Source organism: Carcharhinus amblyrhynchos, chromosome 25 (genome assembly GCF_965287045.1).
Source record: "Carcharhinus amblyrhynchos chromosome 25, sCarAmb.v2.hapA, whole genome shotgun sequence".
Classification (NCBI taxonomy): Eukaryota; Metazoa; Chordata; class Chondrichthyes; order Carcharhiniformes; family Carcharhinidae; genus Carcharhinus; species Carcharhinus amblyrhynchos.
In genome coordinates this window covers 29444186-29458801 of record NC_137348.1, presented here as the reverse complement: position 1 = coordinate 29458801, position 14616 = coordinate 29444186, and the positions used below count along the sequence as shown (strand labels likewise).

At 40.3% G+C, this 14616-nt stretch overlaps 2 protein-coding genes across 3 annotated transcripts in view; one reads left to right on the top strand and one right to left on the bottom strand.

Annotated features, from left to right (window-relative positions):
• Positions 1-3647, top strand: part of LOC145358437 (dipeptidyl peptidase 2-like) — a 70807-nt gene extending 67160 nt beyond the window's left edge. Inside the window, exons 9-12 of the mRNA XM_080212519.1 lie at positions 2227-2383; positions 2465-2529; positions 2610-2680; positions 2824-3647. Coding sequence (XP_080068645.1) covers positions 2227-2383; positions 2465-2529; positions 2610-2680; positions 2824-2926 — 396 coding nt within the window. The 3' untranslated portion in view covers positions 2927-3647. The remainder of the gene's footprint in view (positions 1-2226; positions 2384-2464; positions 2530-2609; positions 2681-2823) is intronic.
• Positions 3648-3970: 323 nt separating this feature from the next.
• Positions 3971-14616, bottom strand: part of LOC145358438 (endoplasmic reticulum mannosyl-oligosaccharide 1,2-alpha-mannosidase-like) — a 59178-nt gene continuing 48532 nt past the window's right edge. For both annotated transcript variants that reach the window (XM_080212520.1, XM_080212521.1), the window contains exons 12-14: positions 13174-13368; positions 8324-8455; positions 3971-5452 (exon numbers count right to left, since the gene is read on the bottom strand). In XM_080212520.1, the coding sequence (XP_080068646.1) occupies positions 5252-5452; positions 8324-8455; positions 13174-13368 (528 nt within the window). In that variant the 3' untranslated portion in view covers positions 3971-5251. The remainder of the gene's footprint in view (positions 5453-8323; positions 8456-13173; positions 13369-14616) is intronic.

Sequence of the window (14616 nt, the reverse complement as noted above, 5' to 3'; positions counted from 1 at the left end):
AGGGACATTGAAGGATGCATGCATACAACTGCCTTTTCACATAAGGCCAATTTCAAAGCTCTTTTAATAAACATTCTTTGTCTTAGTCCTGTTTTGACTGTTTAAGTTTATATGATGTAATGTTAGTGTACCTTTAAGGAAGTTTTTTTTTAAATCATGATTTTTGCAGCTCAAAGCTTCACTGGTTTCTTAGCTCACAGCTTCAGTGGTGTCATTGTTGCCGGCTTGACTATGCTGAGTCCTTTTATTGCGTCTTAATAGTTTAAATGGTGTTGTTTGTATTTACTCTGGGATTAGTTTTACGATCCTGCATTATTAGGAGAAAAGGTCATGTGTACGTGGATAGGTTCCCCCCCCCGCCCCCCCGGTGAGTTTAAAGTTTCAGTTTTGAGAGTTCTAAGGCTGCAGTTTAGTTTTTAGTTTTAGCAGGGGCCTCAAGCAAGAAAGAAGCTGGAGTCTCTGTCTCTGTCTCTGTCTCCCTCTTCTATTTGGAAATTCTGCTGGTTATCCTGAGCATTTTGCCTTCCAGAAGGAAATGCAGGCTTCGAAAAGACTCATTTTCGGTCAAGTGAGATTTTAATCTGTGCTGTGTTAAGCCTGTGAAAAGGGTTTTGCCTTTGAAATGTTTTGGTTTGTTGAAAGAACTTTAATATTCAATTAAGGGCTAATACATTATTGTGATTGTTTATTGTGATTGTTTTTCTCTTTTGTATGTAATTGATAAAAGTTGCTGCCAATTTTCTTTCTATACATGTTAACTATATTCTTATATAAACCTTGTTTGATAAAAGCTTTCTAGTGGGTTATTGAATCATACTTGAAATGAAACATATCATGTTGATCCTAGCTAAATTCAGTGTAACAAAACTTCTGTTTCGGGCAGACTTCATAAAGCAGTTTGGTACTTCTGCCCTGACTCATAACATTGGGAACAATTTACTTCTCAAAAGAATTCTCAGTTCAACAATTTTAAGAAAAGTAAGCTGTTTCCTATCAGACCTGCTGTTCTTCATGTCTCCAAGCATGATAGACTGGGTTGATCAAGTCTAAGCACATGAACCCAGCCTGCAGTGTGACCTCTGATAATACGTTATGATGCTAATAACTTTTAATTCAGCAGCAGGAGCATCAGAGACATATGCACACTAGCAGAACATCAAATCATACTTCAGATTTCTGCTTTATTATTGGGAATAAATTTGTTGAATTTGCCATGCATTTTGTGTGTACAAACTAAGAATGGTGATTATAGATTAAACAACAGCCTTCTGAAATTGGAACCACCTAGTGAAGGTAATGCCCAGTTGGTAATTAATAGAATTGTTAACAGAGTTAAATTGGGCAATGGTTTTATATGATGTTTATATATATAACAAAGAAAACATGAATTATAGAAATAGTTAAAATTAAGTAACTTCTTAGTTGTTTAGGTAGCACCTGAGAATGTCCTATTCGAAAAGCCATACTGATGTATATCAGATGAGAATTTCAATAAACGGGCAACACAATGGTTAGCACTGCTACCTGACAGCTCCAGGGACCCAGATTCGATTCCCAGCGTGGGTCACTGTCTGTACCAAGTCTGCACGTTCTCACCATACCTGCGTGGGTTTCCTCCAGGTGCTGCAGTATTCTCCCACAGTCCAAAAGACGTTCTGGTTAGGTGCATTGGCTGTGCTGAATTCTCCCTTAGTGTACCTAAACAGGCACCAAAGTGTGACGATTAGGGGGATTTTCACAGTAACTTCATTACAGTGTTAATGTAAGCTAGTTGCGACATTAAATAAAAGTTATTTATAAAAAAAAGTTCAGCCTCTTTTAGGTAAAATTTGACAAATGAACAGTTTGGGGAGCAGTCGATTCCAACATTATTTTAATTTACTCCCCAAGGCCAATTTGTAACAACTTAATTTAGGATGTTTGTGATTGCAAATGATAAAGTAACAGGCTGATTCATTAAGACTGGCATTTTGTGTACGTGCAGGAAGTTCTCCCCTAGTGTTGCAGTATAATTAACAGCCTTTAATATGTAGCTCCTTTATTGCCTTGAACAATTTCCAGCTCATTCACTACAATACTATTAAAATGCTTAAAACTTTTTTTATCCTGCTTATAATTCTTGCACATTTCCCACCTTCTTCATACTAGGTTTTAAGATGTGGAGGGAGTAAGAGGTTTAAACACAGCAGCTTTTCCTTCATTATCCTGTTTCTGACATTTTTATAGGCTTGCACAGAAATCAGCCTGCTGTTCGAAAGCAACAATGACACAGATATGTTCCCTGTCATTCGGTTTACTGAAGCAATGAGGAGGAATTATTGTCACAGTAAATGGGGTATATACCCAAATGAGGAATGGCTGAAAATCCAATACTGGGGAGATGGTAATAGCACATATTATTTTTCTTTTCTGTTATTTTGTTGTAATGAGTTTTGATTCAACCACAAGTTTGTTGATATTGTAGATTACAACGCAGCAAGCAATATAATATTTTCTAATGGTGACCTGGATCCCTGGGCAAATGGTGGTGTAAGTATCTACTGTACTAATGACTACAATTCAAACGAGTATGATGCAAAACAGTGATTATTTTTTCCTGTGTGAAACAGATCCTCAAAACTGTGAATCCTTCAGTGATTTCTTTAATTATAGAGGGTGCAGCGCATCATCTAGACCTGAGGTACGTGCCGGGAGTTGTTAGAATTAAAGCTGAAGTTAGTTGCCCCATGTTAATGATATAACATGGAGCAGTCAACAGTTTTAAGCTTCTGGCAACTACATTCAAAATAGACCAGTCCACCTAAATGATGTTTCCTCTTTCAGAGCTTCTAATGCTGCTGATCCACCATCAGTTACTTTAGTTCGTAAAATGGAAGCGAGCATCATCAAAGACTGGGTGAAAAATCATCAGCTTCGTTTTGTTTAACACAAGTCGGATGTAATATCTGATAATGTTGAACCAAAAGTGTGTACAAGCAAAAAGGATGTTTTTGTTGACTGTGTTAATGTTGGAAATAATTATGAGACTAGGAAATATATGAAACAAACTAAATAGTGTTGGAGAGAGAAATAATTTTTGAAAAAAATTTTTATACAGTTGTCATGTTTTAAATGAAATAAACAAACAATTTACAGAACAATTATCTTTATTTACAATGTTTTCTATAAGGGGGAAAAATATGAAAAGGTCAGTTAACTCACCAAAATTTTTACATACTTCTAAAAGCCCAGTCCAACATTTCTATAACAGTACATTCATTTAAAAATGATAAGGATCTAAATCAAAAGCTATATATAATTTAAAACCATTCTGGAAATAGAAATCAGCTAAAGAAAACAGTTTTACAGAAAGGGATGGACATTAATTGGATAGCTCTACCAAAGAGTAATGCTTTAAATAATTTCCTGTGTCGTAAGTGCTGCTGCAAGGAATCTACATTTGGCCATTTCATACATTTCTACCATTAGCAAAATCACTTTGTAGAAATATATTTCAACATTTGACAATAGAGTACATGACAGGTCTGCACGCCCTATTTCATAGGAAGCAGTTGGCCATTATGCACGTTTATGCCCCATTATCCTTTTTCAATTACTTCTTAGCTCACTGAAAAATTCGATTCATCTGCATTTCTAAAGTACACTTCCTTTCCCTTTTAAGCATGGCGATATTTCAGTGGTTACCTGGAAGAGGGCTGTTAAGTTTTGAACATTTTACTTTTAAGGTAATTTAAATTACTTACTGGCACAAAGTAGCACTACCAGTGACCTTCTAAACTAATCTGTAATCACAGAACAGTTTATTTTCAAGTACATTATGTAAATCAAATCATTAAGACAAAGAAATCATCCATGCATTAACAAACTGGATCAGATCAGCATTTGCTACTAGTTGCATAAAATCTATAGATCTCAACAACAGATCTAAAAGGCCATCAAATCAAGTTTTACAACTAGTTCGAAGATTGAATTTGGTTACTGATCCTCCGACAAATTGCACAACTGAAATATTATGGCTCATTTCCTAAGTCATGTGTTTACAATAGATTTAAAATAGTCTCATATTGCATCTTACTATTTGAATTTTTCTTCCTCCACCAGTACCAGACCATTTTTCTACACGGTTAAATCAATAAAAGATGCTTTTAAATTCTTGTGTCATGCAGCAAAAGTATCGTTTTATTTGATGTATAAGGGAAAAAATAAATTTTTTCTACCATTAAAAAATAAACCCTTTTCGGCAACAGCGCCTATGTAAAAACGCTTTGGAAATGTATTGCCAAATGATTTCATGTATTTCAAATATAGTCCAACTCTAGCCTGAAGCATAGCAGAGAAAAGCACAATAAGCATTTAAAACAATCCTGGAAATAGTGCTGTTGGATTAGAGGACGCAGTGGGAAATGAAATAAATTCTAACCTGCATCAAAGTTGAGAATCTAGATAAACAGCAGCTGTGATAACAGAAGAAATGTCTGTTGGATTATACTAACTACCCTTCATAAGTAAACAAGTAGCCTTCATAAATAAAGTTGGGACCCGCATTTTTTCCTTTAATATTTCACACTTGCATCCATTGCAAATATAGTTAATTAAAATTGTTGCTATATTTATTTACATAACCTTACCAATATTTTGGACTAAAATGATCATTTGAATCAACTCTGGTCTGTATTTGACCCAAGGAAGATATTAAATACAAGTGACTATGGCAATTGTAAGAATTCCACCCTTGTCAGTCTAGCGCATCTACAAAAGCTTTTCTCCCATTTCTGAATTTGGACCACTCAATGTTCATTTTTTTAAATGAATTAAGAGTTAAGATGTTAACTCTCAATTGTCATTGAATCTTAGGACCTACCAATTTTTTGAAGGCATTATTGACTGCACAAATGTCATTTTCCTTTGCAAAGACTTTTGTGTATAAACTCATACATAGTCATTGGTTGGACTGAATCGAAAAGGCAGGAAGGAATCAATGAATGGACAGGAGGCAACATGTGGTAAGCAAGTTTTATAATGTAGAAACAGGCCATTTTGAGTGCAACAGTTCACGTAAATATTTGTTCCCTGGTTTATAGTTTTTGTTGCATTCACATTGTTTACACATCTGTGTAGGTATGGACTTTCACAGTGATCAATACAAGTAGAACAAAACCTCCACATAGTGGTTATCTCTAGCTAACATCGTAGACCCCACAGCCAAAATGTGCCAAGAATTAGAACTCCATTCAAATCATTCCAAGATTCATCAGGTTGTCCATATTGGAAGAACATGTGCTTCAGTATTAAAAATATATTTGTCCAGGTTTATTAAGTTGAAATCATCAGAAAATAGAAGGAAGAAATACTTCAGTGTCTCTCCAAGAAAGAAGCTCTCCATTTTATCCCTAGGTTCAGGGTTCTCAGAACTCCTTACATTATTAATGGAAGTGTATCCTCCAGTATCAACCTGTGTAAAATTAGAAACAACCAAATTGAGGATGGCTGTAAAAAGCTCTATAATAAATCCATCACTTGCATTATTATAACACCTTTTATGATTTCAAGACATCTTAAAATGAAGTCATTGTACTCTTGGTGTTGGAAAAACTTTGAGTAACAATAATCTAGAATAAAATAAAGTCAATTGCACATGTGGATTAATTAAGGAAAGCCAGCAAAGATTTGTCAAAGGCAAATTATGTTTAGCTACATTTTGAGGGGAGTTGATGCGGGTAATGCATTTTAAATTAACTTCCAAAAGGTGATAAAGTGCCACATGTTAGGCTTACCAGCAAAGTTGAAGCTCATAAACTAAAGGGGACGTGGCAGGCAGCATGGATACAGAATTGCCCGAGTGACAGGAAACAATGATAGTGAGTGATGGCTTTTTTTGGAAAGGATGAAGCTACAGTAAGATCTCCAGTAATTGGTACTAAGATTATGTTTTTTCTTGGTCTACATTAATGACCTGGCCTTGGATGCACAATTTCAAAGTGTGCAACTGATACAAACTTCAAAGTGCTGTGAGGAGGACAGTGTTCCGCTTCAAGAGGACATAGACAGGCTCCTGGAATAGGTACATACGCCTCAGATGAGTAATGTAGAGAAAAGTGAAATGATAAATTTCGGTAGGAAGCATGAGGAGAAGCGACATAGAGTACAATTCTCGACTAGGTGCAGAACAGGGCAGTCTTGGTGTGTAAATGCACAATTGTTGAGGTGGCAGGGCAGGTGAAAAAGTGGTTCAAAATGGCAATCAGAATCATGGGCTTTATAAACAGAGGAATGAAACTAGATGAAGTGGGTAGTTCAAGTCAGGAAATTTTCAAAACTTGCTGGATCTGCCTCAGTAAAATGTGCACTGACAAATGCAGATTTGGCTTTGGGAGAGGCAGGTGTGAAATGTAGCTGGGTCCACCAAACATCTGCAGCCATAGAGATGGGCAAGTGGTGTGGTGGACTGGTTAGATAACTCACCTTGGGCCTCTGGAAATTCCTATATGTGTCAAAAAGAACTTAGGACCTTACCCTTCACACATCTCCAATGCCCCCCCACCATACCAACTCACATGTTCCCAACCAACCTAATAGCTTAATACTCTCTAGCCAGCTGAATGCTAACTCAGGCCCTGATCAAGTGAGTGAAACCAATAAAGTCATTAGCTCTGCAGTTCTGACAATAGAAGCAAGTAGCTGACTTTGTTCAACTGATAACATTTAGGTGGTTATAAACTGTCTGTGAACTTTTTTGTCAATGTCTCTATTTATTTGGACAGCATTAACAGGTGTGAAGTGTTTAAAGCTCCTGTTATTGATACTTTAATAGTTTGGCACTTCTATAGAACTGTAGGAACAGCAGTTTACTTTGAAATAGATTTGTCAATGGATGTTTAATTTTCTCATAGAAGGTCCTCACCTGCCATGTGGCATATTGGTTATGTACATAGTGCATACTGGGCCAATGGGAAATGGAAAGAGAATGCATTGGAATGATAAGTATGAGGGGCAAAGGACAAGGCACCAATTTGAGTGGCCAAAGAGAAAGATAAAAGGATAAACTTTCTTCTCACAGCACATGTTTAGCATTTGGAATGCACTCCCTGAGAGTCTAACAGAGGCAAATCCAATCAAAGCCTACAGAAGAGACTCAGAAAATTATCTTAAATGGAAATAAATGCAGGGTTGTGAAGGAAAAGGCAGGGGAGGGCTGGTAATGGGATGAGCAGGCATGGACATGATGAAAGGAACAGGCTTTGTGCTCTAATCATTCTGCAATTGTCTTCTTTCCCTCCCACTTTTCTTTCTCTCGTTCCCTCCTATACAAAGCCATTTACCGTTCTCCACATCTCTCTGATTCTCTCCCACATGCTGTTTCCCTTCTCTTCAACTTCTTGCCTTCCCTCTCCTTTTCCAGTAAAGTTGTTTCCTTCCTGATTTACCCTTCCCTCTCCTGCCATTTCTTTCCTCCCTTTCGCCTCCTCAACTCCCACTGTTTCAACTTATTAGCCCTCTGATTGCAGGGTCAGAAGAAATTCAGCTCCTGAACGGAAATGGTAAGAGTACCTAGCAGTGGCAGCATGAAGTGGGCAGGGTGCGAAGCAAACTGAACAAAATCCAAACCGACCCGATCAGGGTAAGGGAAGGGCCCGGGAGAAAAAATTATTGCCAACGGTAAAACATTCTCCCACCACAAATTTGTATTATAAAGTTACCCTCAATCTACTTCACGTCTCCTACCACCTCCATCTGACTGAGATACATCCTTAAATACACCATTCACTTCACATTCTCATGCCTTCTTTCCACGTGCCCCACCCTTTGAATGCTTCAATGTTTGGAAATCGGATTGGGTTGGAAGACACCAAGTGGCAGCGCAGCCTGCTGTAGCTCCATGGGAATAAGGTACAATTCCCAAAGTACCTCCCACTCAGCTACAACTTGTCCATCAGGAGTTGGGAAATCCTGGAACAGGAACCTCGGGTGGATGCTACGACCAGGACTATTAAAAGTTACGCCCCAAAAGCAAGGGATATTTGGAAGCTTCTTTGCGACTTCCAATATTAAGTGACAAATTTTAGGGGTAAGCTTAAACAGAAGTTAATTATGTATTTATTATTTATATACACCATAGCTGGACCAGAAATCAAAACAATGGCTGGAATCATTTTGTAAAAATAAATTGCTTTCTTGATCATTATATCACAAAGTCAGCAAAGGTTAAGCTCATTATTTGAACTAAAAAAAAAGGTTGACAGATCAGCATGTTAATTTCATTATATTTGCAATCCTATGAGCAACCTTACAGCTGAAAAACCAAGAATCATCATGCTTTACTCACTCTGGTATACTTGTTGAAGTTCTGAAGAATTTGCCAGCCCCAATCCTGGTACTTTTTATCCTGTGTAAATCTATACATGTAGAAAAGACTTTCCACTGTCTCAGGCCTGAGAAGGTTGTGTCTGTCGGCAGGCTGTTAAAAAGATCGAGAATGATTTGAAACAACACTTTGTAAAGCCATTAAAATGACATACATAGCCAGGTACATACAATTTATGTGTGGAAAGTAAGGACTTTCACAAAAGTAGCAAAAAACAATGTTTAAGCTGAACTGGCATAATTGTTCCGATCAAATTGTCAATGTATCAGTGAGTAATGGTTTTGGCAATTACATTATTACGATACTTGTCTTAGTAGAGACAAGTGATGATTGTTGTCTTAACCTCCAAAAGAATTAAAATGCACACAGCTGGAACACTTGGACGTGGGGGAAACCATACAGATTTTGTATCTCTGCTGAAGTTTTAAGTTTATTTATTAGTGTCACAATAGGCTTACCGTAACATTGCAGTGAAGTTACTGTGAAAGTCGTCTGGTCATCACACTTGGGCATCTGTTTGGGTACACTGAGGGAGAATTTAGCATGGCCAATTCACCTGAGCAGCACATTTTTCGGACTGTGGAAGGAAACCGGAGTACCCAGAGGAAACCCACACGAACACATGCAGACTCCATACAGTGACCCAAGTGGGGAATCAAACCCAAGTATCTGGCTCTGTGAGGCAGTAGTGCTAACCACAGTGCTACCCTAACTGTATGTAGAATAAACTTGGTGATGGTAAAAGACAAGCTGCTGTATAATTCCTCTATCATATAATAGTGTTGATATTAATCAAATCGCATGCTACATTCTCAGCTTGGTACATCATTCTGGGCGAAGGCAGGCTGTAATTCTCCAAAGCTGCAATCTATTACGCACATCTGATTATAACGATTAATGAACGCAACAATAAATAAAACTTAATAGTGAAGTAACTTTCATTCTAATTGTCAACCTAGATGGGAACATTTGGCAAGTTAAAACAACGTTCATCCACCACAGTGTAGCAATGTTGAATGCATTCTCACTGCCTTACTTCTCAATTGAATGCCAAGCCAATTTAGTTTTACATTTAGGCATGCTTGTCTGAGGTTTATGCATAGCTCTGGTTTTAACATGCAGCATTTTAGACAACATTTGGTTGACATGACATTTAATTATAAGTATGGATAACCCGTGCATTGCCAGCAAACTGACATGTGATTCGAATGGAGTCGTAGACAGTGCATATATATCTTTCTTATGATGTATATTTCTGAGGAAGATCGAATGCCATCGTGTAGCTCTATACGCCCTGGGATTGGGAGCGAGTTGGGTGACAGGGTAAGATTAGACGAGAGGACAATCATCCAGGAGAGGGAGGATCCGAGTGGGCCTGGAGGTCTGGAGTGCGTCTGTTTTAACGCGAGGAGTGTAACGGGTAAAACGGATGAACTTAAGGCCTTAACGTTTGCAAGGAATTTAGATGTGGTTGCAGTGACAGAGACTTGGTTAAAAGAGGGACAGAACTGGCAGCTAAATATTCCTGGGTATAAGTGTTTCAGGCGTGCCAGAGGAGGGTCAAAAAGAGGAGGGGGAGTGGCGTTGTTAGTTAGGGATCACATTACAGCTGTGCAGAGGGAGGATAATTTAGAGGAGTCGGGAAATGAGTCGCTGTGGGTGGAGTTCAGGAATAGGAAGGGAGCAATCACTTTGCTAGGGATGTACTATAGGCCACCAAATAGCCCACGGGAGGTGGAAGAAAGGATATGTAAAGAACTTCTGGATAGGTGTAGAAAAAATAGGGTTGTTGTAGGGGGAGACTTTAATCTCCCTGGGGTGGATTGGAAGGTGCCTCGGGCTGGGGGTCCAGACGGGGAGGAATTTGTATAATGTGTACTGGAAGGGTCTTTGGAGCAATATGGAGCTAGCCCGACTAGGGAGGGGGCTATACTGGATTTAGTTCTGGGAAATGAGCCTGGTCAGGTGATCGAGGTTGCAGTAGGGGAACATGTAGTGAACAGTGACCACAATTCAGTCTACTTCAGGATACTAATGGAAAAAGACAAGTACTGTCCAAAGGGGAGGGTGCTGAATTGGGGGAAGGCTAGATACAGCCGGATTAGGCAGGAACTTACAGATACTGACTGGGAGAGGTTGTTTGAGGGTAAGTCCACGTTCGGCATGTGGGAGTATTTTAAGATTTAGCTGAAACGGGTGCAAGAAAGACATGTGCCGGTTAAGAGGAAGGATGGGAAAGGTAGGATCAGGGAGCCGTGGATAACTAGGGAGATTGAGAACTTGGTCAGGAGGAAAAGAGAGGCGTACGTTAGGTCTAAGCAACTGGGAACAGAGAGAGTATTGGAGAAATAGAGAGAGAGTAGGAGAGAGCTTAAACGGGAGTTAGAAGGGCGAAAAGGGGGCATGAAATGGTCTTGGCAGACAGGATTAAGGAAAATCCAAAAGCATTTTACTCCTATGTTAGGAATAAAGGGGTGGTTAGAGGAAAAATTGGTCCTCCTGGGGACAGAGGAGGGGAACTATGCCTAGAGTCCAAGGGAATGGGGGAGATCCTGAATGAATACTTTGCGTCAGTATTCACGAAGGAGAGGGACCTGTTGTCAGGTACTGTCTTGGAGGGAGTTGTAGACCCGTTAGAGGAAATATCTATTACGAGGGAGGAAGTGTTAGGGTTTTTAGGTAGTATTAAAACTGTTAAATCTCCGGGGCCTGATGGCATTTATCCTAGGCTGCTTCAGGAGACGAGGGATGAAATTGCTGGGCCTCTGACGCAAATCTTTGTCTCTTTGGACACAGGTGAGGTCCCAGAGAACTGGAGGATAGCGAATGTGGTACCGTTGTTTAAAAAGGGTAGTAGGGATAACCCGGGTAATTATAGGACGGTGAGTTTGACGTCAGTGGTAGGGAAGTTGTTGGAAAGGATTCTTAGGGATAGGATGTATAAGCATTTAGAGTGCGGAATTTGATTAGTGAGAGGCAGCATGGATTTGTAAAGGGGAGGTCGTGCCTTACGAATCTGGTAGAATTTTTTGAGGAGGTGACAAAAACAGTCGACGAAGGACGAGCCATGGAATTCGTCTACATGGATTTCAGAGAGGAATTTGACAAAGTCCCTCATGGTAGGTTGGTGGAAAAGGTTAAGGCTCATGTGATACAAGGACAGGTGTCTAGATGGATTAAGAACTGGCTTGGTAATAGGAGACAGAGAGTAGTAGCGGAAGGGTCCTTTTCTAGCTGCAGGTCTGTTACTAGTGGTGTGCCACAGGGCTCAGTACTGGGACCTTTGTTATTTGTAATATACATAAATGACTTGGAAGAGGGAGTAAGTGGTGTGATCAGCAAGTTTGCAGATGATACGAACACGGCTGGACTTGCTGATAGTGAGCAGTGTCAGGCAGCGGGTTATAGATAGGCTGGTATATTGGGCAGAGAAACGGCAGATGGAATTTAATCCAGATAAATGCGAGGTGATGCATTTTGGAAGAAATAACGTAAAGGGGAGTTACATGATAAATGGTAGGCCTATTAAGAGTATAGAAACCTGGGGGTGCAAGTACACAAGCCCTTGAAGGTGGCAGTAAAGGTGGAGAAGGTGACGAAGAAGGCCTATGGTATGCTTGCCTTTATACGGAGGGGTATAGAGTATAAAAGCTGGCGTCTAATGTTGCAGTTGTATAGAACGTTGGTTCGCCCGCATTTAGAGTACTGCGTACAGTACTGGTTGTCTTACTACCGGAAGGATGTGGAGACCCTGGAGAGAGTGCAGAGGAGGTTTACCAGGATGTTGCCTGGTATGGAAGGCCTGAGCTACGAGGAAAGATTGGGCAAATTGGGGCTGTTCTCCTTAGAAAGGCGGAGGATGAGGGGAGATCTAATAGAGGTGTATAAGATTATGAAGGGTATTCATAAAGTGAACAGAGGTAAGCTTTTTCCTAGGTTGGATACAATAATTACGAGGGACCACGGGCTTAGGGTGGGGGGGGGGGGGGGGGGGCGAGGTATAACTCGGATGTTAGAGGGAGGTTTTTCACACAGAGGGTGGTGGGGGCCTGGAATGCACTGCCAAGTAGGGTGGTGGAGGCAGGCACGCTAGGGTTGTTTAAGGCTTACTTAGACAGGCACATGAGCGGACTAGAGATGGAGGGATACAGGAGACTTTTCTAAATAAAGATCAAGAGCTTTGGGACATCCCTGGGAATCAATTGATTCCTATGGACCTTCCAAAAATATCTGCCTTATTTCTGCACCTGGGGATTCCGTAAATGTCTAAGTTTTGCATGTTTATTGATGTCTTTTCTTTTACTTCACAGGTGATTCGGTCCGCCTTGTTGACCAACAAAGGGCATACACGCGGTGGGTCGTGCGAGGGCTGCTCTTGGATGTTGCTTCGAGAGTTGCCTAGTGCTTCACGTCGTTAGTGTATGCTTGAACTGGACCATCTGACGGTCAACATGACAGCTCAGTGACTATCACTGTTTGCTGTGCAGATACATGGATTTGGGCCGGTGTCTGCGGGACTTTGCACGTTCTCCCCGTGATTGCGTGGGTTTTCTCCGGGTGCTCCGGTTTCCTCCCACATCCCAAAAACGTGCTGTTAGGTGTAACGAATTGTCCCTAAATTAGTCTTCCCTTAATCTTCCCCAGTAGGTGTAGACAAAGGTCATGGGTAGGGGAGGGCACTCATAATGTTAAAATGGTGGCCCGGGCTCGTTGGGCCGAAGGGCCTGTTTCCTGTGCTGTGTTGTTCTTTGTTCTTTGTGTACCCCTGCAGGAGAAACCAAATTAAAATGAACAATTCCCTTTGCACCTACCTTAACTTCTACATCCTTGCTGCTGTGTGGACTCAGATTGAAGTGTACAATCTCTGGGCTTAATCCAGTTTCTATTTGTGCGTACATTTGATAGCAGGTTTCCATCAGCTCCTTTGCCAACTCCATGTGATCTGCATTAAGCCCATGGTGAGCTCCTAAAGCTAAGGTCCCAGGGAGGAAACACACCAAATGATCCTTTAAAAACAAGGAAGAAATAACTCTGATCAACAAAGTCTATATGGCAATACATAGTCCTGGGTGCACCCACAACTTTGCTTTTAATAGAAAACAAGGGAAGTTGTTGTGAGATTTGACTTGAAATAATGATGTTATACTCTAACACACATTTTAAATGTGATTCTGTGACAGGGTTAAAGTACGCTTCAAGGGATATCATTTCAGTATGAGTTGTCCTGGTATTCTCATCATACAATTCACTTCTCCCATCTAATCTAATCGGGCAACACAATGGCACAGTGGTCAGCACTGCGGCCTCACAGCGCCAGGGACCCGGGTTTACTTCCCAGCTTGGCTCACTGTCCATGCGGAGTGTGCACATTCTCGTGTCTGCGCGGGTTTCCTCTTGGGTGCTCCAGTTTCCTCCCACAGTCCGAAGACGTGCTGGTTAGGTGAACTGGCCATGCTAAATTCTCCCTCAGTGTACCCAAACAGGCGCCGGAGTGTGGCCACCAGGAGATTTTCACAGTGACTTCATTTCAGTGTGACTTCTACTCGTGACTAATAAGTAAATAAAATAAACTTAATAATTACTTTTTATATTTTTATTTAATGTGCATAAATACTAAAGTTGCAAAGGTATGAGGTGTAATTTTTTACTAGAGTTTAGGACAGAGTTTGCAATAAGGAACAAATGACCGTCATTATTTTCATTTAAATTTTAATCAAATGACAATTGGCATGTCCACATTTGGCAAGCTCCATTAAAACCCCAAATATAAATAATCTGAGCACAGATTGTGGAACTGGGTCTGAGCACAAATACAAGTGGTGCATGGAAGGAGGAACAAAAAAAGCAAGATGTCTCTTGGTAGGGAATTCTCAAGGGTTGAAGGGCAGAGACACAAGCAAATATTTACATGCATAAGCTGAAAAATACAGTCGTCATTTGCAGCACTAGTATTAGGATGGGATAGCTGTCGCATTGAGTGAGTGTGATTTCTCCCCCAGCGATCAGGAATTTTGTCATGTGGCACGGCTTTGGGTAACTACACTCACTGAGTCACCTAAATTAAAAACATTTAAGTGGTTTTTCCCTCTACAATTGGATGAGATTTCTAATGCATAAGGACAGTTGTTATACCAACACCTGTTTAATTTGTATTCTTATAGGCTAAGGTGTCTACACTCTCGCCTTCTGATTACTAAACTGGGCTCTTTTCCAGTATTGAAACTGCAGACCCAGTTTATCATTAGGCTTCAAAT